The 21,838-nt window shown below is 38.8% G+C and overlaps 1 protein-coding gene across 5 annotated transcripts; it reads left to right on the forward strand.

The window, feature by feature from the left end:
- The first annotated feature begins 318 nt into the window (after positions 1-318).
- Positions 319-21,106, forward strand: SLC35A5 (solute carrier family 35 member A5). 5 transcript variants are annotated; one of them, XM_043594180.1, is made up of 7 exons: positions 319-431; positions 1,252-1,400; positions 5,273-5,371; positions 6,887-7,020; positions 9,627-9,694; positions 17,228-18,008; positions 19,617-21,106. In XM_043594180.1, the coding sequence occupies exons 2-7, from the start codon at positions 1,271-1,273 to the stop codon at positions 19,683-19,685; spliced, it is 1,281 nt and encodes a 426-aa protein (XP_043450115.1). In that variant the 5' UTR covers positions 319-431; positions 1,252-1,270; the 3' UTR covers positions 19,686-21,106. The 5 variants fall into 5 exon arrangements, with proteins under 5 accessions (XP_043450115.1, XP_043450111.1, XP_043450113.1 ...); XM_043594176.1 differs by having other exon boundaries at positions 324-431; positions 1,224-1,400; XM_043594178.1 differs by having other exon boundaries at positions 369-462; positions 1,224-1,400.
- Positions 21,107-21,838: the final 732 nt, after the last annotated feature.

The raw sequence follows: 21,838 nt of genomic DNA on the forward strand, positions 1-21,838 counted from the left end.
CCCCTCGCCTCCTCGGGAGCTGTCTTCTCCCCCTCGCTTCACTCGCGCCCCTTCCGGCTTCCCCTTCTCTCTCTTGCCGTAGCTCCGCTGCTACCTGGGCCTCACGTGACACAGGACTCTCCCGCCACGTGACGCGAGAGAGGGCTCGCTGGGGCGGGCTCAGGCCTCTTCTCCCCTCCCTCCGGAAGCGTGACACTGAGCGCGCCTGCGCAATGGGTGCCAGGTCCGCTCTTTCCTAGTCTTGACGTAGTTGTGCTTTTTTGTTCCGGAATAGGAGGTTCAGGGGCTGTGGATTTTCGCCTTTCTTTCCCTCCCGTAGCTTCCCCGACCATGGACCCTAAAAGCTATTGCTGCCTCTGCAGAGCTACACAGTTACTGTTTCAGCTGTAGGATGTGCGCTCTTCCACCAAAAACCCTTTGGACGGACAGAGGTAACCTCGCCCGGCTGGCAAAGAAATGCGCGTGCGTATGAGGGGAGGGCGCGCCGCTCGAGATCCCTACTGCGCATGTGTGACAAGAAGGCTTTTCTCCCTCCCCCCCCCCCCTCCCCCGCCGTGCCTGGAGGGAAACCTGCCTTCCTTCAGTAGGGGAGGTGTCTCTTTTACCTCTACGTTTGCGCGCTGGTGGGCTGTCGGTGTTGACGTTTCAAGCCCATCTCTCACCAGTCCTCCCGGCCCTGTGCGCTATCCCTTACACAGGCAGGCTTTAGACAAGTTACTCAGCCTAGAGTTTAGTGCCCTCAACATGTCAGAAGAGGACTCTAGAGTCATTGATTTCTAAGCTCTCTTGTACTTTTAACACTAGTTAGGTGCAGATTCACAACACTGTTTCAGATATTCCCCTTTCGGTCATTATTGTAATGAACTGTCCCTCTTTCTAGGGAAGAGCTGCTACTGAGGTGAAGGGAAATCTGAAATTCTCCTCTAGGGCAAAGTTGCTAATAGGAATGGAAGTTAAAATTGGCTTTCTGCAAAATTCTGCAGTCCCCAGATGTCAGTTGCTCACTTGCTACTTTTAGCAGCACTTCTAGTCTGGCGCTGCCTCTCTTTCTTTGGAGTCCCCCCCCCCCCCCACCAACTTTTGACACTTTCATTTTCTTTCCCTTTTCTCTGGTTCTCCTCAGTTTTCTTGGTTTGGATACAACTGTAGCCAAACATCTAAAAAATTGCTTTTCTGTTCCTCACTAATCAGTGGTGTTTGTACTATGCTTTATCTACCAACAGTGTTGCTCACGAATATGTTCTCTTTAAGACCATTAAAAACCAGTGGAATGGAAAGCAAGTGCTGTGATCATCCCACATTGTGCTCCTTGTCAGCGATGTATACATTCCTACTAGGCACCATATTCATTGCTTTGAGCTCAAGTCGAATCCTACTGGTAAAATACTCAGCCAATGAAGGTAAGTGAAGACTTGGAATATATGGAACACTTGCATCTAATCACACCTTACGTCTCCTGTCGCTGGTATCCTTGTATGCAAAATAGAGAAAATACCCTGGCAAGTACTCTGCTTCATGTGAAGGGCAAAGCGTGTTTAAGTTTGATTCTTTAACCTTTTATTCCTTAGCAAGAAAATTTTTTCATGCTGAGTGAAATTTGGGTTAAATACAGTGTCACACCCTTTACAGAACAGATCATAACATCTGACTATTATTTTAATCAACAGGTATTTCTGGACCTATAGCAATATGTGTAATTATAACTTACTTTGAAATAGGAGGATATATTTGGTCACTTGGTATTTGTGAGTTAGTCTTAATTACTATATCATTGAGGCAGTACAGATTATTTGCTTTGGAATCTTTGAAATTATTAGCTAAGAAGTCTTCTGTGTTTTGTTTTGTTTTTTTAATGTAGGAATTTGGATTTAGACAAACAGTTTAATTCTACAAAGCTGTATTGAGAGCCTCTCACTAGTTATTCAGGACACATAGAAGTATGACATCATGACCCTTAATGGTCTGCTTGGGGAGTCAGATGTGTATATAAGTCTCTACTTCGGTTAACATTTCTGTCTTGGGCAGTAGGCTAAATATTAGGAACAAAATTCAAAGTGTATAAGACATAGTCGTTGTTCTCAAGAATTCAGTTTATTAGAGGAGAGCTGTACATTTGAAACGTCATGAAAGTACAGTATAATAAATGCAGCCCTATACCAAAGGTGTGGAGATAGTTTTATGTAGAAAGTGCTATGTTCTCTCTGGGACAGGAGGATGTGGAGTGCAAAGGGATTAGGGAATACTTCCCTGAGAAGGTGAAGTTGATCCACAAGAGGACAGGTGGGCAGTGGTATTCAAAACAGAAGCAACAATCCATAGAATCAAATAGATCTGTTTAAAAAAAAAAAGCAAAGCAGGATGGATTGTAAGAACATTTACTTCAGAATGACTGAGCAAAAAGTTTAAGGACTTGAAGGAGAGGAGGAAGGAACGCATGCATATGAGCAGAGGGGAAGTAATGATCGGATACTAAGGGACTTCATATGCCACGCTAAGGAACTGGGACTTTATTTTCTAGGCTCTAGAGTCTGGGGAATAAGGAATGCTTGAAGGATTATAAACAGAATGAGAGAGACTGTTACACTAGCTGAATAGAGGATGGACTTGGGAAGAGACTGGATGCAGAGTAGCCAGTTGGGGTTATTGCAAATACAAGCCACAGATTAAGAAAACTAACCATGGCTTTGGAGGTAGGAATAGAGAAGAGAGGATAGATTCAAGAAATATACTAAACATGAGAAAAGACAGGACTCAGAGAATATTGAACGTAGAGACTAAAGGACGTGAAATATTAGACAGCTCAGAGGTTTCCTGTTTGGGTGCTAAGTGGATTGATGATGCTCTCAGCTAAGATGGAAGCTATTAGTAGGAATAAGCAGATAGGACAGAATTCAGAAAGATTGAACAGTTTTAGTTAGGTACCTTCCGTGAAGTCAGGAGCTATGTCCTTGTTCGTTGCCGTATTCTGCACTATCTAGCACATCACATATATGAAGGAAATACGAATTAAATTTATAAATAGGAAGTAGTACTTCATGTGGATATGTTTAGTGAGCGTTAATGTTCCAGAATACAGATTTGGAGACATGAATATTAAATTGCTATTTAAAACCGTAGGAGCCAGAGGGCTTTTTCAGGGTAAGCACACAGAATGAGAAAATGAGAGCCAAGGATACAACTCCAAGGAAGCCAACATTTAAGAGGCATGCTGACACTCAGATGTTAGGAAAGAATCATCAAAGAAATAAGAGAACTAAATGCACATGATTCATAGAAGGGAAGGAAATAAGTTTGAAGACAGAGGAAATTGCAACATCATAGTAAGATAGGGGTTCAAGCATGCCCTTTGGAATTAGAAATTAAAAGATGTTTGGTAATCTCAGAGACCAGGTAGTTTGAATAAAGTGATGGGATCAGAAACCTGATTGCTTGGGAAGAAGACCTGAATGGAAAGTAGGTACAATGGAGATAATGAATGTTGATGCTGTTTTAGGGAAAGAAGGAGAAAGTATGGTAGCTGGGGCAGGGGTGGGATCGTATATTTTGTTTTTCGGATGGGACAGTTTGAGCATCCTTAAAGACCAAGGGGAGCAAGCCAGTTAATAGAAAGATAAAAGAGATACACTGAAGCCAGAAGAAGAAATACTCACTGAAGCAAAGTTCCTGAAGAGAAAGGAAAGTTTTAAAGGGGAGAATGGGTCATCCTGGGGCTATGGCCTGTTTCTTTGGACTAATGGGAGATCAGTAAGGATAAATGCAGTGTAGATTCGGTGTATGAGTGTCAGCAGAAGGTTAAGTGGAAGGAGGTACCACATGATGCTGAATCATAGTTTGGGATCTACTATGAGAGAAATATGATTTAAAAGTAAATAAAAGTCAAAGTGAGTTCTGGAGCAGTGGTAAGAGTTTGAGACTTCTAATCTGAAGACCTCTGCCTCCATTCTTGTGTGTGCATGTTCCCTCATGTGTGTATCGTAGAGATCAATGCAAAGTATTAGTGGAAGATAGTAGAGTGTGATTTCAGTCTAGGTTTAAGCTCAGAGAAGGGAGGAGGAAATGTTTTAATTAGGCTTTGAATGATGGAGAAAGTTTAACAGGCAAATATTAAATTCAGGAGAACATTTATCAAGTGCCTACCAAGTGCAGAATACCATTAACTGCCAGTTTTATCAAGATGACTGACATGGGCCGTTTCTCATAAGGAGCTTACATTCCAAGGATAAGACATACACAGAAGAAGTAACTATAATATAATGCGACAGGTACTGTTATAAAGGTTTATAGGTAGCACAAAAGGATTAGAAATGAATAAAGAATCGACTGTGTTTAGGTTGAGAAGGTCAAGGGAAACCACAGGAAAAAAAAGAAAAAAGGTATTCTGGATAGAAAGAGTGTTGAGTTGGCATTGTCCCCCTGTACTTGGCCAGTTTTGGTTTTTCATATCATGGCCAAGGAAAATAAGGAAATGTTTCAAATGGTAGGAAAAATGCATTCCTTAAAATAGGACCTACTAAAGTTTATGTTTGTCCTTGGCAAAGTTTTACAGCAAGTTGTTTGTAAGCATTTGGAATAGACGTAACAACTAAGACCAAGGCATACAAACCTAACCTCATTTTCTGATTAGATTGACTTATAAGTGATCTTTCCAACTCATCAGTGGGTTTTGATATATCAGAGTATTTCCTCTCAGCCCTAGAGGTAGCCAGAGCTCTGGGCAGTTGCCTCTTGGCTCCTTTTACCCCAACGTACCGTTTATTCCAGAGTGCCAGACCAATACTGTTTTCTGTATGTGCCGTGATGCAAAACAGATAGGAAGATTCCAAGTTAAGGGACTATCACAGACCATTTACTTTGATTGTAGCAAGGCAAACAAATGACACAAGAGGAACCATAAGTTGGGTTATAATTCCGCCAGTTAAATTCATAGCTTTTTGATGAGTCAGGCTCTCAGTGCTAAATAATGGTCATGTCTGATGCCATACCACAAAGCCTTCTGTGCCCATAGCCTTAGCCTCCTCAACATATTTATCAGCAACTTGGGTGAAAAGATGAGAAACTCATGAATAATAAAACACTGAATGTGGTAGGGATAGCTAATACATTAGGTGAATTGATTAAAAAAATCCAAGAGAAGAAAGCCAATTGGATGAAATTTAATATAACCAGTATTAAAATCCAGCTTTTAAGTTTAAAAACAGATATAAATTGTTACCTGTATACAAGCATTATATAGCACAAAATTTATAGTTAAAAAGTGCCTGTTACATTTCAGAGAACAAGTATGATTATCTTCCAACTACTGTGAACGTGTGCTCAGAATTGGTGAAACTGGTTTTCTGTGTGCTTGTGTCATTATGGATTTTAAAGAAAGGTGAGTCTTGAAGTCTTGAACTCTATACTTGTTAATTTTTATTTTTTTATTTTTGAGAACATGAACGGAGGAGGGTCAGAGAGAGGGAGACACAGTATCTGAAGCAGACACCAGGCTCCGAGCTGTCAGCACAGAGCCCGATGCGGGGCTCGAACTCATGGACTGTGAGATCATGACCTGAGCTGAAGTCGGACGCTTAACCGACTGAGCCACCCAGGCGCCCCTATACTTGTTAAAAATCACAGAATCAAAACATTTTAGGAAAACTAAGAGGAAGATTTTATGTCATTTAGTCTAGCCCAGTAATTTTATATATGAGGACACTAAGATACAAACATACGTACAGTTACCCATGTTTTGCAAAAGCAAGGACAGGCTCAAAAGAACAGATGTTATGCAGTGGTAGGTAGGAGGGGGCAGAGCCAGGACTCCAGCCCCAGTTTTCCTCATGTCTTGGCCATTGCTCTACCTTGTTACTTGTTCCTTTGTTGGAGCACACAGCAAGTTCATTTTTATTCAAATTCAGGATTTTCTAAATCACTGCTGTCTGATTTGATATGTAGCACATTGCAAAAACAGCCCCCATTTCCTGCAAGGGAGGTAGCAGAGTGGATTGGAGACTATATTCTAGGGCGGGATTATTTTAACTTCTCTGAGTTCCAGTCTCATCAATTATCAAGCAGGGATACTCATCCCTTCCTCAAATCTAAAGCATCTAGCCTTTTGTGGCTCTTCCTGTGTATTAATTCTTCATCTTAGTTCCCCATTTATTGAGCCTTACCTTTCTCTGTTCTGCGATCTGCCTTCACATATGAAGTAAACAGAATTCAAAGTTTTAAAAGTCTTTTCCAAGAAGATTTCTGTTTTATTCTTAAAAGTGTCAGTTTGTGCAAAGATTCTAGTTCGTGGAATATATTTCTTAATCTCATGAATTTGCAGGACTTAAATTGTTTTCTATTTTTGCATGTTATTTTACATTCTCTGGTTACAGTACCTTCCTGAGTTCTTGGAACTCTGGAGATGGGATCATAACTCATACCAGGATTAGCAAAATTTAATTTTCTCTGCTCCTGTATGTATAAATCTTCACCTGGTACTCCTTTTCCTGATTCCCCCTGGGGGGAAAAAATCCCAACATAAATACTTGATTTATTTTCTCTGGATTCTAACTTCTTTCTTTGCTTTAGGCTCTCATAGTAGTAAATAAAACCATAGTATCCTGAGTTGTTCTAAGTGGTGTTTCTATCTCAAGTTAACAGGAATTAGGAGAATCAGTATTCCTCAGGGTGTTGCTGATTGTCAGTGATGAGGTCTGGTGGGGAGTTGAAGAAAGAGAGACCATAAATGAAATCTTATATTGTGTTTAATTTCTTAAGGCTAATAGTCACTGATAAAAGTAAGTTCATAAAACCTCTTTCAAAGAATTGTATCAGTAATCAAATACAACTTGCTTTGTCTAAAAATATGGGCATTCTCATCAATATTCTTTGTTTATTGCTGTCTTTCTTTCTTTAGAAGATCATCAAAGTAGAAACTTGAGATGTGCTTCCTGGAAAGAATTCTCTAATTTCATGAAGTGGTCCATTCCTGCCTTTCTTTATTTCCTGGATAATTTAATTGTCTTCTATGTCATTTCCTACCTTCAGCCTGTAAGTAAATATGATAGAAAATAGCATTAGAAAACCACAGAGAAATGAATCCCAGAACTAATGTTTTTATCATTTTCCTTATCAGTGTTAGTTTCTCATTACTCTCAGTGGTCTCCCTGAGGTTTCACCAGAATCATCTGAATACTGAGTTACCAATCTGCTGCTCACTGTGTTTTTTCAAAAATTTTTATTTATTTATTTTGAGAGAGAGTGCACAGGTGAGTGGGATGGGGGAGGGACAAAGAGAAAGGGACAGACAGAATCCCAAGCAGGCTCCGTGCTGTCGGCACAGAGCCCGACGCAGGGCTTAATCCCACAAATCATGAGATCATGACCTAAGCAGAAGTCAAAAGTTGGATATTTAACCAGCTGAGCCACCCAGGTGCCCCACATTCTCAGAAAATTGTATACTCAGTGCCCTACTTTTTCCTGCACCTGCTTTAATGTAGTAAATGTATTCTGTTTGTATGATTTTCTTTTTCTGTCAGTCCTATCATTTAACCAACGAGTTCTTTAAGGGTAGAAAATACATTCTCCCAACGATAAATGCTATCGTTAGCATTTATACTAGGGATGTTTCTCATCTCTCTTGGTGTTCTCCATGCCACTTTAGGAATCCATTAGTAATCAGAATTAAAATTTGGGCTTTTGCTTTTACCTGTTACTCAGTTTGGGGGAATTTGTGTATTTATTTCCCTTAATTTATAAAATGAAGACTTCTGTTGCCATTGTTGCCAAAATGTATTTTAAGTTTCTTTCAAGAATAAATTCAGGCATTTTGATAATAAATAGGATTTTTATTGGTCCTAGTTCTCCATGTGAAGCCTTTTACGTATAGCGAAATCAGTTTGAGAGTGGGACAAGAAGAAAAGGATCAGTAGAGCACTAACTAGACAACAGGTATTTGATTATTTTGCACAGTTTAGAAGCTGTGTAACTAGGCAAGCCCAACTACTCTAAGATGACCATCTGTAAAATAGAATAACATTACCATACTAACCCAAAGGCAGGGATTGGAGCCAGGTGATCGATCGCCTGAAGTTCCTTTCAGCTATGTGATCCATGTTATTAGTAAGTGTTTTGAATGTTAGAATGTGTTCTCTCTTAAATTCTTACTTCCACTTTGTTTTTCAGATCTGAGAATTCCTGTACCCAACAACATAATTATTTGCATCAATGAGTACATATTTGTTGTACTTCATTTAGATTAGCTCTAAATTTATATCCCTTTCCTATATCCCCAGCATGAAAGCAAGATTGCAGCTTCCTTGTTCTTCCACCTTATTACTTTGCTGTTCCTTCCTGGTTGTGCACAACCACAGATATTACAAAAGAAATCACATGGCATTTTCTGTGTATTGCTGTGCCCAGTCTAGTTGGAAAGAATTAAATAGAGACGCACAGAGATTTTGGGGCAAAGAGCTCTGGTGTTTTGTTTATTTTGTGCACTTGCATGGAAAGTAGGTTCTAAATTCATCATCAGGTCAGCCAGGCTGCTTGGTTAGGTGCATCCGCTCCATTGTTGTGGTTGATCAGAGCTACTGTGTCCTCCCTCTTCTTACCAGCCACTTACTTTTCTCCGTAGGTTTTTCTCTGCTTTTACCAAGGGGTTCACAAACATTTGTCTCCAGAGGACACAGTGAAATTCCTAAAACAGTGCTTCTCATAAAAAATTCAGTAGAAAAACAACAATGTTGTATTCTTGGAATTTTTGCTGGTTTTTATTGGATTCACTCTTATTTCTTTAATTTACCTGCATGGTAGCCATGCTTGCTGGTTATATAGGACTAGTGAAAAATACTCTTTGGAGTTTAGTGAACTTAAACTGAGCAAGGAAGAAGGTAGAGTGAAGTAAATGAGTAGGATTTGTTTTTAATTTTTTTTTTTAATGTTGTCAGATCCAAATATGGAGGAGCACTGATGAAATTTCATACTTTTTGAGCCAAATTATATACATGTTCAGATTAATACTCTCTATGTGAAATATGACTGACTTCATAAAAACCCATCTTTATGAAATCTGGCTACCACATTTCTAAGTGTGTAGAGCAATGTGAATAAATCCAAGGACTGTCAGGTATGAGTTTGGGACTGAATCACTGGTATTGAATCACTGCAGTTCAACCAGGAGAACCGATTCAATTCCTGTAACAGTAAAGATGCTTAAAAACCTCTACCTCTATTGTCTTAATGTATAAATGGGCCTAATAGTACTTGCCTTCTCTCTACCTCTGGAAACGGTGTTAAAAGTCTATAAAGCACTTTAAGAGCCTGAAAAAGTATGCTTCATAAGTAAGGTCACTATTATTTTTGGACCTAAACATTTAGAGTTGATAAGTATTCCCTGATCTGCACATACAGATTATTTACACAGGCATTTGCTGAATTTAAACAAGTTTTCAAAGTCTGTCCAATAATTTGATCATATCTGTATAAATTTAACAAGCAATAAAAATGGAATTTCATCCTCTAGTGAAGTAGCTGCCCTAATAACCCCTCAGGTTTTTGACCAAAAAGCTTTTTTTGTCAGGTGAACCAGCAGGCTGGGAGATTTCTGAGGTCACTACTTTGTTTGGATTGTAATTCTATCTTCTCCTTCTTTCTAGGCCATGGCTGTTATCTTCTCAAATTTTAGCATTATAACAACAGCTCTTCTATTCAGGATAGTGCTGAAGTAAGTAACTTGCTCTGAAAGCATATATCATACTTTAAAACGGCACAGCCTTGTTTCAGATCATATACCCGGAGCACTGAACCCTCTGAATCCCAAGGCCAGGATTTTATTCCTAATTGGCTTTGGGCAACTTGTTTAACCCATCTGGAAAGCAGCTCCAGTGCTGGCCTATCTAAATCATTGCAACTAGATGTATGAAAAGTTTTTTCTTAGTATCTCAAAAATAAATAAATAAATAAATAAATAAATAAATAATTGTCCAGGTTACTTTAATTTTCAGTGCCAACTTTTCAACAAATTCATGAGGTTTTTTTTTTTTCTTTTCTTTTTTATCTTTTTCAGAATCTCTATACTTTAGTAGGGAACCAAGAAGTTCCTAAATATTGTTAGTACATTTGTTACTTGTAGTTTGGAGATGTAAAGAGTGGCAAATTCTTTATCAAACTACTTGAGTACATGATCTAAGCTCTAATTGGCAGAAGATTTACATGAGAAATCTAGTCAAAATTACAATAAATAAGAATGATAGATTTTTGCTTTTAAAAATGCTGTCACCAATGTTTCCTGTCGCCAGGAGGACCTTTGAATATAGTAAACATTTTTAAGTAAATAGTCTCTGCCACCACATAAAGGCCAGAATATTCTAAGGTGTAATGGGATCTGGGCACTTAACTCCAGTTTAAGTTGTTACTTGATGATAAAAATAAAATTAACTTCTTGTTATATTTGTTGTGATTGTTTTTTTTTTTTTTTATTTTACGTTCACTTTGCCCTTTTAATTTCTTATTCTCAATGTGCCATGTCATACTATGTGCTTTCATAATTTATGTGTATGTAAGGGTGAATGGCTTGGCACGTAGGCACTCAATAAATATTTGTTGAATACGTGATGCATTCAGTACATTAATTATATGGAGTTCTTGAAAGACTTTCTTTTACCCTGAGGAAGCATTCAATTTAATGCTTGATGTGAGAGATGGGAAAAAAATGAACATTATATTTCATCCAGGTTAAATATTAGAGTGCACTGAATTTTTTTTTTTTTTGAGAGAAAAAGCACAAGTTGGGGAGGGGCAGAGAAAATGTGGGTACAGAGGATTCGAAGTAGGCTCTGAAAGCTCACAGCAGAGAGCCCAGTACAGGGCTCCAACCCACCCACGGACCATGAGATCATGCCCTGAGCTGAAGTTGGACGCTTAACCAACTGAGGTGCCCCTGAAATTTGTTTCTGCATCAGGTTCTTCATTTAATTTATGAATTGTGAAAATAATTCAACTAGAAAGTGAAAGAATGCTATTCCAAAAATGTTTTGAAGTCTTTAAAATCAACATAAAAGCCACTTTATAGGACAAAAAGTTGATTTCTGAGGGAAAAAAATGTGTATATATATATATATATATAGTAATATAAATAGGTATCTATACATTCTTAAGTAGCTATATATACGTGTGTGTGTGTGTGTGTGTATATATATATATATATAGTAATATCTTTATATTTATTACTGTGATAAAATTAAAGATGCATGTCCATGGAAGAAAAAAAATGGGCTCTGACATATAATGAAAGGCTCATTATTTAATAAGGGCATCTCATAAAGGGGTCTCAAAAACATGTTGGGTTTTTAAATTTTTTTCCTTTGAAATGACAGTTTATGGGTACACGTAGTGGTGTACTTATGTTACACAAGACGTAAGTATTAGATCAAAATTGTATCAATTTAAAATTGAAGTTTTCCAAAGCAAAAATATAAAGTATGTATTGCTAGGTTTGGAATTAACCGATAGCTCTAGCTGTGCCTGTAGTTGTATATAATATTTTTTATTGTTTTTTTTTTTTTTATTTGTTTTTGTTTTTTATAAGTTTACTCCAGAGCCTGAGCTGTGGCTCTGAGGTTCAGGTGAAGGGCCTCTCAGGCCTTATCCAGGGCTGGTCTTACTGGTTGGTAGACAACAGTGCGAGCAGGCTTTCAGCTGACAGTGACAAGATAATCACACCAAAGACTCCTCAGAGCCAAGGGCTGATCCGAGGGCCTTTCGCCTATCTAGACTTAACCCCCACAACAACCCCAGGAGGTAGGAGTTATTGTCCCCATTCATAAGTAGATTTGTTCCAAGCGGTGTCTGTGCGCAGAGCCACTGGGTATTTTGCAGCATTTATAAGTGGTTTTGACCATGGAGAAGGGAGTATGTGGGGTGGCAGGGTTAGAGGCAGAGACCAACTAGAACTGCCCCTGTCAGGCTGAGAGAGCTAATATATGGGCAGAGATGGCCCATTAAATTTTTAAGCATTTAACTATTTGTATTAGGAAAGTTAAGGGTGCCTGTGGCTCAATCAGTTAAGTGTCTGACTTGATTTCAGCTCATGTTGTGATCTCACAGTTCATGGGATGAGCCCTGCTTTGGACCCTGTGCTGAGAGCATGGAGCCTGCTTGGGATTCTCTCTTTCTCTCTCTCTCTCTCTCTAAAGGATGGATGGATGGATGGATGGATGGATGGATGGATGGAAGGAAGGAAAGAGGAAAAGGAAGTTAATTTCTAGTGTAATCTAAATCTAGTTAAACTTTAAATGTTTGCTTTTATAATACTATTAGTTATAATAAGTATTATATTATTGCTAGTTTTAATAATAATTAACGTTATGAACTGAAGTTCCAAAAAGCCTTTTCACATATTTTACCTCTTAATAGAACAGTAATATTCTTAGACATGTGTTTGCTTTGTTGTTAATATCTGCTTTGAATCCTTTGAAGTTATTTATATTAAACAAACAATAAAATCATTTTTTTAAATTATTTTTAGAAGCACTAACTTAGCTCCCAAAGGGAGTCTTCATTTGAGTCACAAATTAGCACCGAAGCTACTCTTAATAGTGCTAAAATAATATAATTAATCTAATACTGTCTTTTATGAGAATGTCTTCCAAGTACTGTATTATCTATTATTACAGTTTATTTTATTTTATTATTTAATTAAAATTTCTTTTTTATTTTTAGAGAGAGAGAGAGTGAATGTACGAGCAGGGCAGAGGGGCAGTGAGAGTGAGAGAGAGAGAGAGAATCTTAAGGGGGTTTCACACTCAGCAGAGAGCCTGATGCAGGGCTTGATCCCATGAGTCGGACACTCAACCGACTGAATCACCCAAGCGCCCCTATTATTATATTTTAAAATCAACTTTGTTCTATTTTGATCTTTTTGTTGTTGGTGGTATATATTGTTTGGTTTTTGTTATTCAGTCTACTCTTCTTTTGCCCTTAGCAATAAAATTTTGACCCAGGAATAGAAGCTTGAGTTCTGTCATATTCTTAATGTGTTTGCCATAAGTAACTCATTTTTCATGGTGAATATGAATATGAAAGCCATTGTCTTATACTTGACTCTAGCGGAGCCACCAAATACCTTTCCCATGAAGACAAATAGTATAAGGCTACAAGGTAGGGAAAAAGAAGCCCAGTGACTAATGCAAGAATTACCTGGAAGAATTTGGAAGCGGTACACAAAAGATCACCATCCAAATGTCTTACCATATGTTCTAGAGAAACCCCATGTGAATGTGTGCATTTGCTCTTTGAGGAATAGCCACTGGTCCACAGTGGAGACTGGTCACAGGTGTTATCCCTCAAAGCCTTGCTGGCTTGCTGTTTAAGGCTTGGTGAAGTTGTATAATATTGTTTAATTAGTCTTTAGGAAATGGTAGTATCAACCTGAACATTGAGAACTGGGGGCAAAAGGTAACCATTTTTGTCTAAAAAAATGTATATACGTTTCTCTGATATCTTCAAAGGAAAGCTGTTGGGGGAAAAAAAATCAAGGAAGAACATTTTGGCACAGATGATGGGTGTCTTAGAAGTTATGGTAACATTTACTCTTCAAAATCAGCAGAGAAATAACAGTGCCACTCGGTAGCACAAGCATTTCTCCAAAATCATTCATTTGATAATTCTTTTTTATAATTTCTCATTATAAATCTGCTACTGGTCACTCTGTGCTACTAAGAAATGTGTACAATTTTGTTTTAAAAAGTCATCTGAGTCTTTCCATTTAATTATTTTCATGTTGTGCCCTGTTTTACTATCACCAAATTTGGTAGGGATGCTCTTATCTGATACAATTTGGACTTAATTGTTGAGTTACTAAGAGTACTCAAAGTGGTGAATCATGTTTAAAAAATACATAAACAGTTTAAGATATCTAAATGTCCATTCATCATTCTTCTGAAGAGCTCAGGCCTTTGAGAATGTGTGGGATTTGCTGATTGGAGTGTTTTAGCTTCTTTCTTTTTAAATATTTATTTATTTTGAGAGAGAGAGAGAAAGAGCGAGCATGTGCACGTGCAAGCATGGGGAGGGCAATAGGAAGAGAGGGAGAATCCCAAGCAGGCTGGGGGGAGGGGGTTCTGTCTCACAACCCTGAGATCGTGACCTGAGCCAAAATCAAGAGTTGGATGCTTAACTTACTGAGCCACCCAAGTGCTCTGTAGCTCTTCTTTCTTGAAGCTACATTCAATCTACATCATACATGCTTCCTGGTTCTAGTTTCTTTAAAATAGAGCAAGCTCTTGGGGCGCCTGGGTGGCTCAGTCGGTTAAGTGTCCGACTCTTGGCTTCAGCTCAGGTCATGATCTCATGTTTTGTGAGTTTGAGCCCCACATTGGTCTCCGTGCTGACAGTGTGAAGCCTGCTTGGGATTCTCTCTCTCCCTCTCTCTCTGCCCCTCCCCTGCTCACTCTGTCTCTCTCAAAATGAGTAAATAAACTAAAAAAAAAAAAAAAAAAAAAAATTGAGCAACCTCTTAAAAATACTTTTAAAGTAGATTGTTGTAGATTTTTATTTCCTAATCTTAAAATTAGCTCACCTGTACCCAGTTTGAAGGCAGATTATCTTGTGAGTAGTGTGCCTTTAATTTTCCCAGAGCATTTAACTTTTCATAAAAACAGCAATCCTTTTCCTTCACTCATAATTTGTCATTTATGTAATCATTAAAATATCTAATTACAATAATGAGGTCACTGGCAAAAACAGAGGAACCAGGTCTCTCTGTGGGCAAGCAGTTCATTTGGGAGTCGAGGCCCTCAGGTAGAGGAGCCTTCTTGCTGTACATGTTCCACTCTGAGCAGCAATCCCAACGGTTTACAGGTGGTTTACTGGGGCAGTGGAGGGATCAGGTGAGTTTTTTACTGTCTCATCCACTAAACTGAGGAGCGAACTGTCACGCACTGTCATTTGTAAGAGCACCTATCCTCAGCTGACTTTATGGGATAATTTATAAAGCTTTATTTTCTTTGCTGAAAATCTACCATTTTCAGCCTAACCCTTAATTTTTATCTTCTAGAACATTACCTTGAATGAATGTTTGCAGTGGTACTGATTAACTTGTTTAAGACTGTTTAATTAGATTATTTTTTTCTCAATGTCCATGTTAGTGGAAAGTCTACAGCTATCAGAATTGAAAACTTCTATAGGAATTATGGATTGTTATTGCCTCATTTGTCTGGATGTCCAATAACTAGTTTCATGATGATATTTATAAATTGGGCATGTACTTTTCATCTGTCTTTCCTGTCTTCAGTCAATTTGGTTTCTACCACTTAATGTGTACCAGCTACACCTTTAGAAATTTATGTGACTAGCTCACAATTTTGGACCTTCCGGGCTATGCTAGCCCCATCACTAAATGCTACATCTGGCTTTTTGAAAGTGTATACATGAGAAAGCATGATACTGTGCACATGGTGCTGCTATCTAGGCTGGTCTATGCATTTATCAGTCTCCACTCATGAAGCTCTATGGAAGCATTAGTGAAATCAGACACATCTGCCTGTATATGAACCTTGAAAACTCATTATACTTAAGAGGGTCATTGGTCCAGGAAGGGGCGCCTGGGTGGCGCAGTCGGTTAAGCGTCCGACTTCAGCCAGGTCACGATCTCGCGGTCCGTGAGTTCGAGCCCCGCGTCAGGCTCTGGGCTGATGGCTCGGAGCCTGGAGCCTGTTTCTGATTCTGTGTCTCCCTCTCTCTCTCTCTGCCCCTCCCCCATTCATGCTCTGTCTCTCTCTGTCCCAAAAATAAATAAAAAACGTTGAAAAAAAAAATTAAAAAAAAAAAAAAAAGAGGGTCATTGGTCCAGGAAGAAACATGCAGACCATCACTCAGATCCCTTCTTTGCTCTTTTGTAAGTACATGACCTTAGGGAAGTCAGTCTTAAAGTACTGTGTCCTTCCTTGGAACAGAAATTGCTGATCCATGGTAGGGGCTCAGTAAATGCTCCAAAATCTTGTAACTTCTATTTCTTACCTGTTGCTTTACACTTCTGCCTTTGCTTCTGGTATTCTGTGTGTGTGTGTGTGTGTGTGTGTGTGTGTGTGTGTGCGCGCGCGCGTGCGCGCGCACGAACGCCCTCTCCTTCACCTGATAGATCTTTAAACTTGAAGATTTTATTCCTTGACTACCCCAATCTGAGTCAGCTACTCCTCTTTTCTTAGTTAACATTGTATATTGTTGCCTTTTTATAGACTCTTCCCTCTGCCTGGATATATCACCAACTCCCTTTTCATGTGGCAAATTTCAGTTTATTTTTCATGTGTCAACTCAAGTGTCCTTTTATCTTGGAAACAATACCTGACTCCATTTGCATACTTAAGTGTTCCCTCCCCCTTTGTACCCCAGTTGTTCTGTGTATAACTTGTCACACATTATATTGTCATTACTTAGTTTCATGGCTCTTCTCCTATTAAAATTCCTTAGGAATGGAGATCAAGTCTTCTTTATCTCCCCAGGCACACAGCAGCTGCTTACTAAATGTCTGTTGAACTAAATAAACCCACAAAATAGATTGACAATAATGTGTGTCATTTATATTACACAAGCTTGTGGTTAGACAAAATAAGTAAAGAAATAAAGCATTGTTAAGACTTTGTAAACTGAAACACTAAAAATATTTTTTCCTTGCCTTCCCAAACAGGAGTTTGCTATAAAATGCTTTATGATTAGGTCATGGATCTAGGAGCTAGCTCCCTCCTTAAATCTTTTTTGGTTCATGAACACCTTTGAAATTTGACAGAGCTTTGAAGGGTCTCATGGGATTGTTAGGGGCAGAGACAGGAACTCAACTGTATAGATGTGGCACCCACTGCAAGGACTTAGAGATTTCTGAAGCTCATCACATTCAGGTTCAGGGAAACCAGGTTGAGAATCCCTGCCATAACTTACTTTATAGCAAGATAAAAAGTTATTTTACAAAGATCTAAGATCAGCTCTGGAGGTAGAAAAGAGACTTAGTTAAACCTGTAGGTTAAAAGGAAACTTACAATGGCAATGGTATTAAGGGGAAGTTATTGTAAAGAAGAATAAAAATACCAAATTTAAGAAGCAGAGACACCAAAAGGTCTCCTTTGAACTTGAATTGGGAATGCTAGCAAAAATTGGGTACAGTTTATTCATCCAAGTAGTTAAGTGTCAGAGTTTTCAGTAGAAACAGTCAATATGGGAAGGGAGGGGAAAAAGTAGTAATATCCTGTTTTTCCTCTCTGAACAGGAGGCACCTGAACTGGATACAGTGGGCTTCCCTCCTGATTCTGTTCTTATCTATTGTGGCTCTCACTGCTGGGACTGAAACTTCACAGCATAACCTGGCAGGACATGGATTTCATCATGATGCCTTCTTCAGCCCATCCAATTCCTGCCTTCTCTTCCGAAGCGAATGTCCCGGAAAAGTCAATTGCACAGCAAAGGCATGGACTTTTCCTGAAACTAAGTGGAACACCACAGCTATGATTTTCAGTCACATCCGTCTCGGCTTGGGCCATGTGCTTATTATAGTCCAGTGTTTTATTTCCTCAATGGCCAATATCTATAATGAAAAGATATTGAAGGAAGGGAACCAGCTCACTGAAAGCATCTTCATACAGAATAGCAAACTCTATTTCTTTGGCATTCTTTTTAATGGACTGACACTGGTCCTTCAGAGCAGTAACAGTGAACAGATTAAGAACTGTGGGGTTTTCTATGGCCACAATGTGTTTTCAGTCACCCTTATTTTTGTGACTGCATTCCAGGGCCTCTCAGTGGCTTTTATTCTGAAGTTCCTAGATAACATGTTCCACGTCTTGATGGCCCAGGTCACCACTGTCATCATCACAGCGGTGTCTGTCCTGGTCTTTGACTTCAGGCCCTCCCTGGAGTTTTTCTTAGAAGCACCATCGGTTCTTCTCTCCATATTTATTTACAAAGCCAGCAAGCCTCAAGGTCTGGAATATGCACCTAGGCAAGAAAGGATCCGAGATCTAAGTGGCAGCCTTTGGGAGCGCTCCAGTGGGGTAAGTCTATGGAGATGCTGCCTTTCTCCTGTTCTTCCCAGATTCAGTTCATGCTCATAGAAAAGAAGTCGATCAGTGCTTATTTATCAAAGGGTATATTAGATTTCTGTGACTTTTAAAAATTATTCAGCAAACATTCACTGGACTTACGTGTGCAAGGGCTCGTGATAATGCCATCAGTGGTCAAGAAAGAGTGTGAATCAGAGCCTCGAGGACCTTATCCGTTAGTTGTATCTTAGAATATTATAGAGCCACAGAGCTGGGAGACAGCACACAAGTTATCTTGTCCAGTCTTTCTGGTTTGTGGAGTGAATAAACAGATTTGGACAGGCTAAATGGGTTATAGATAGTACGTAAAAAAAAACTATGATCAACCCATGAGGTCTCACTCCATTACTCTTTCCACTCTGCCATAGTCAGAGAAATATGCCTCATTGGCAACAAAAGTTGACCATCTTCGACATTAGTAGGTCTTGTTAGATGTAAGCTCCTTGATTTTCCATCTGTAGTTGCTTGTAAACCACACGGTGCCAGAAGGGTAGGCCTCAACTCACTATGAAGGTGATTTTCAAAACTATCTTCATAAGTAAGAGAAAAATATTTTCTAGAAACCTACTTATGTCGTTATTCTGAATAAGCATTATTCTTCCAGTTGCTTATAATTGTTTTCGGAAGGTCTGTCAGGCATGGTGTTGACAGATGAACAGTGATCTTTTGGAGACTGAAGTAAGGAGTTAGATATATATTTAAAAGATGAAACCAACTCCTCTAGCTTTAAATTTACAATTTTCCTGTACACCCAAAATGCCAAGCACTTCACAAAATGAACATTTCACTCTTTGGGAAAACAGTCTCTTGCCCATTAGAGTTCATGGCAGAGCTTCCATCAGCAGTGTCACTGAGGTGGTGGCACAACAGATCCCTAAGGTGAAAAAATCAGCAGCGCCTGGGTGGCTCAGTCGGTTATGCGTCCCCCTCCTGGTTTCAGCTCAGGTCATGATCTCACGATTCATGGGTTCGAGCCCCACTTCAGGGTCTGTGCTGACAGCGTGGAGCCTTGCTTGAGATTCTCTCTCCCTCTTTCTCTGCCCCTCCCCATTTCATGCTGACTCTCTCAAAATAAATAAATGTGCTTTAAAAAATAAATTAGAAGCGTGGGTCCCAAATGCCCTTATCTCAGCCAGAGTATAGTTTCAAAAGTCATGCATTCTTTTCCAGTGGTCTGATAACACTGCTTGCCCTACTTTATAGGTAAAAAAAAAAAAGTAACAATTTAGATAGTAGCCTAGCTTATTTATACTGTACCTATTTCTTTAACCACTAGTTATTTCCCTTGAAGACCAGCAGAGGGCGCTCTTTACTGTGTTCCTGTTGTCAACTTTGAAATTCAAGCCCTGAGATGCTTGCTTGTCCATGTTTTGTGAATCTCCTTATGTGTCAAAAATGAACTTTCTAAGAACATAAGTATTTATTGAATTTCATTTGACTAGATTATATTTGTAGTTTAATGAAATACATTTACCAGTAAGGTTTCTCCTTAGTAATCATTACAAATGCTACATTTCTAGTTTTGTTTTAATTAATTACTGATTTCATATTTCTTTTTAGGATGGAGAAGAACTGGAAAGGCTTACAAAACCAAAAAGTGATATTGACTCAGATGAAGATACTTTCTAATTAGTACCCAAATAATTGGCTGCTCACAGAAACTTTTTTGCACACTTTCAGCATGTGTCATATTTATCTTTTCACTTTGATAAACACGAATATTTCTGAAGTAGAAAATTCTTTGCATATGTGTAACCACTCCCTAAACAGTTCCATCCATGGCTTAGAGGACCCAAAGGCTAAAAAGTTCTAAGGAACTTACACGAGAGTAATAAATAGTATGGAGACTGCATTAATGGTACTTGATAAGTTACAAGTTATCTCCCAGGTTATTTTCCTTGTCCTCCAGGGTTCCAAAAAAACCTGTAATAATCACGTTAGCTGTACCCTAGACATGTACAAATATAGATCAGCTTGCCAGATATTCATAATGATGTAGTTCTACTCTGCATGCCAAAGTCTTCCCTTATTTATCATTATAAATATCTCCTAGGTTGTCCCTTGAATTTTGAAGCCCAAGAGAAGCTCATTTTGCTATTAAAAAGTAATGTGACTCTTTCTAAAAAAATTTGGTGGAAGGACCTTACCATCTATCTAGCTACAACATTGAGTTGAGGGCAATATAGTCTATGCTGAATGTTTTGCTGAAGAAGCAGTTTTTCAGAACTGAAAGGTTAGAATTTTAATTTTTAAAAATTCACAGGGAATTTGATTTTCAGTGATTATTTTTTGATATATTTTTCTATACAAATAAGCTTCAATTTAGGTGAATGTTTGTTCCCAATTACCACGATTCTCACTTGGATTTTAAGTCACTTAAGCCATGGTGGACTTTTTCCCCTCAATTTGACCTCATTTCTCATAGATTATTAGATTTCAGAGAACTAATGAGCCATTTCATTGTATCAGTTGTCAATTAGAACTCATGTTTGTTATATATCTTACTATCATATCCTATCCCTAAGAATCAAGCCATTGGTTCAGAATCATAACAGATTGTCAGTAAGACTAATGCCTAAGAATTCCTTTTAAAAAGATCACCTTGCAAACAAATGACTTTCACTGATTATGAATAGTATTACTCTAAAATGAGGAAGCCTAGTAATACGTAAAGTACTTTATGGTAATATTCATACTTCAAGTGCATGGTATTTTCATGGTATTTTTGCATGCAGTCAATTGAGTATGAGATAGAGAATCCAGATGATAGATCATTTAAAAGTGAGAAAACAGAAGTGACTTGCCCACAATCATGCAGCTGGATGGCAATTGGACAGAGCTAGCTCACAGGCCTATGTTTACAGAACACTGCACTATAGATGTGAACTTTAAGGTGTCATTTTCATGCAGTCTGTACATCTCTTCTTTCCCCTAATTTTCATGCAGATGAACATGTGAAAATACTGTTATATAATCCATCTGTGATACCTGGAATAATATGACAGGCAAGAGTTGGTGGAGATTTATAAATAAAATAATTATTAAACCTATATCTTGAGTCATCACTCTGTCATGGGACATGGGACATGGAACACTTTTCATTACAAAAAATGTACTGAGGCAAGAAATTCATTTTCTTTTTTTTTTTTTTTCAACATTTATTCACTTTTGGGACAGAGAGAGACAGAGCACGAACGGGGGAGGGGCAGAGAGAGAGGGAGACACAGAATCGGAAACAGGCTCCAGGCTCTGAGCCATCAGCCCAGAGCCTGACGCGGGGCTCGAACTCACGGACCGCGAGATCGTGACCTGGTTGAAGTCGGACGCTTAACCGACTGCGCCACCCAGGCGCCCCATGAGGCAAGAAATTCAAACAACTTTTAAGACTTTCTTTTTCAGTCGATCTTGACCTCTGAGAATAATCATAAGTACACCCCTCCATGGTGTCAAAGAAGAAGATTGCACTATTATGGCAATTTATTTTATTTGTTTATTTTTTTAATGTTTATATTTGAGCACGCACGAGAGAGAGCATGAGCAGTGGAGGGGCAGAGAGAGAGGGAGACACAGAATCCAAAGCAGGCTCCAGGCTCTGAGCTGTCAGCACAGAGCCCGACACGGGGCTCGAACCCATGACCTGTGAGATCATGACCTGAGCTGAAGTCAGACACTTAACTGACTGAGCCACCCAGGCGCCTCGTGGCAATTCATTTTAAAGGTAAGGAAATCAAGTATAGGAAGACTTCACTTTTGGGAAATATACGAATCATATTATGGAACAG

Source organism: Prionailurus bengalensis, chromosome C2, assembly GCF_016509475.1.
Source record: "Prionailurus bengalensis isolate Pbe53 chromosome C2, Fcat_Pben_1.1_paternal_pri, whole genome shotgun sequence".
Taxonomy (NCBI): domain Eukaryota; kingdom Metazoa; phylum Chordata; class Mammalia; order Carnivora; family Felidae; genus Prionailurus; species Prionailurus bengalensis.

Bases quoted from the DNA above. Each gene is read 5' to 3' on its own strand.
- SLC35A5 (XM_043594175.1), top strand. From the start codon at position 392: ATGTGCGCTCTTCCACCAAAAACCCTTTGGACGGACAGAGGTAACCTC. The intron at 1,401-5,272 runs GTAAGTGAAGAC...GTTACATTTCAG, and splicing joins AAAATACTCAGCCAATGAAG to AGAACAAGTATGATTATCTT. The intron at 5,372-6,886 runs GTGAGTCTTGAA...TTCTTTCTTTAG, and splicing joins ATTATGGATTTTAAAGAAAG to AAGATCATCAAAGTAGAAAC.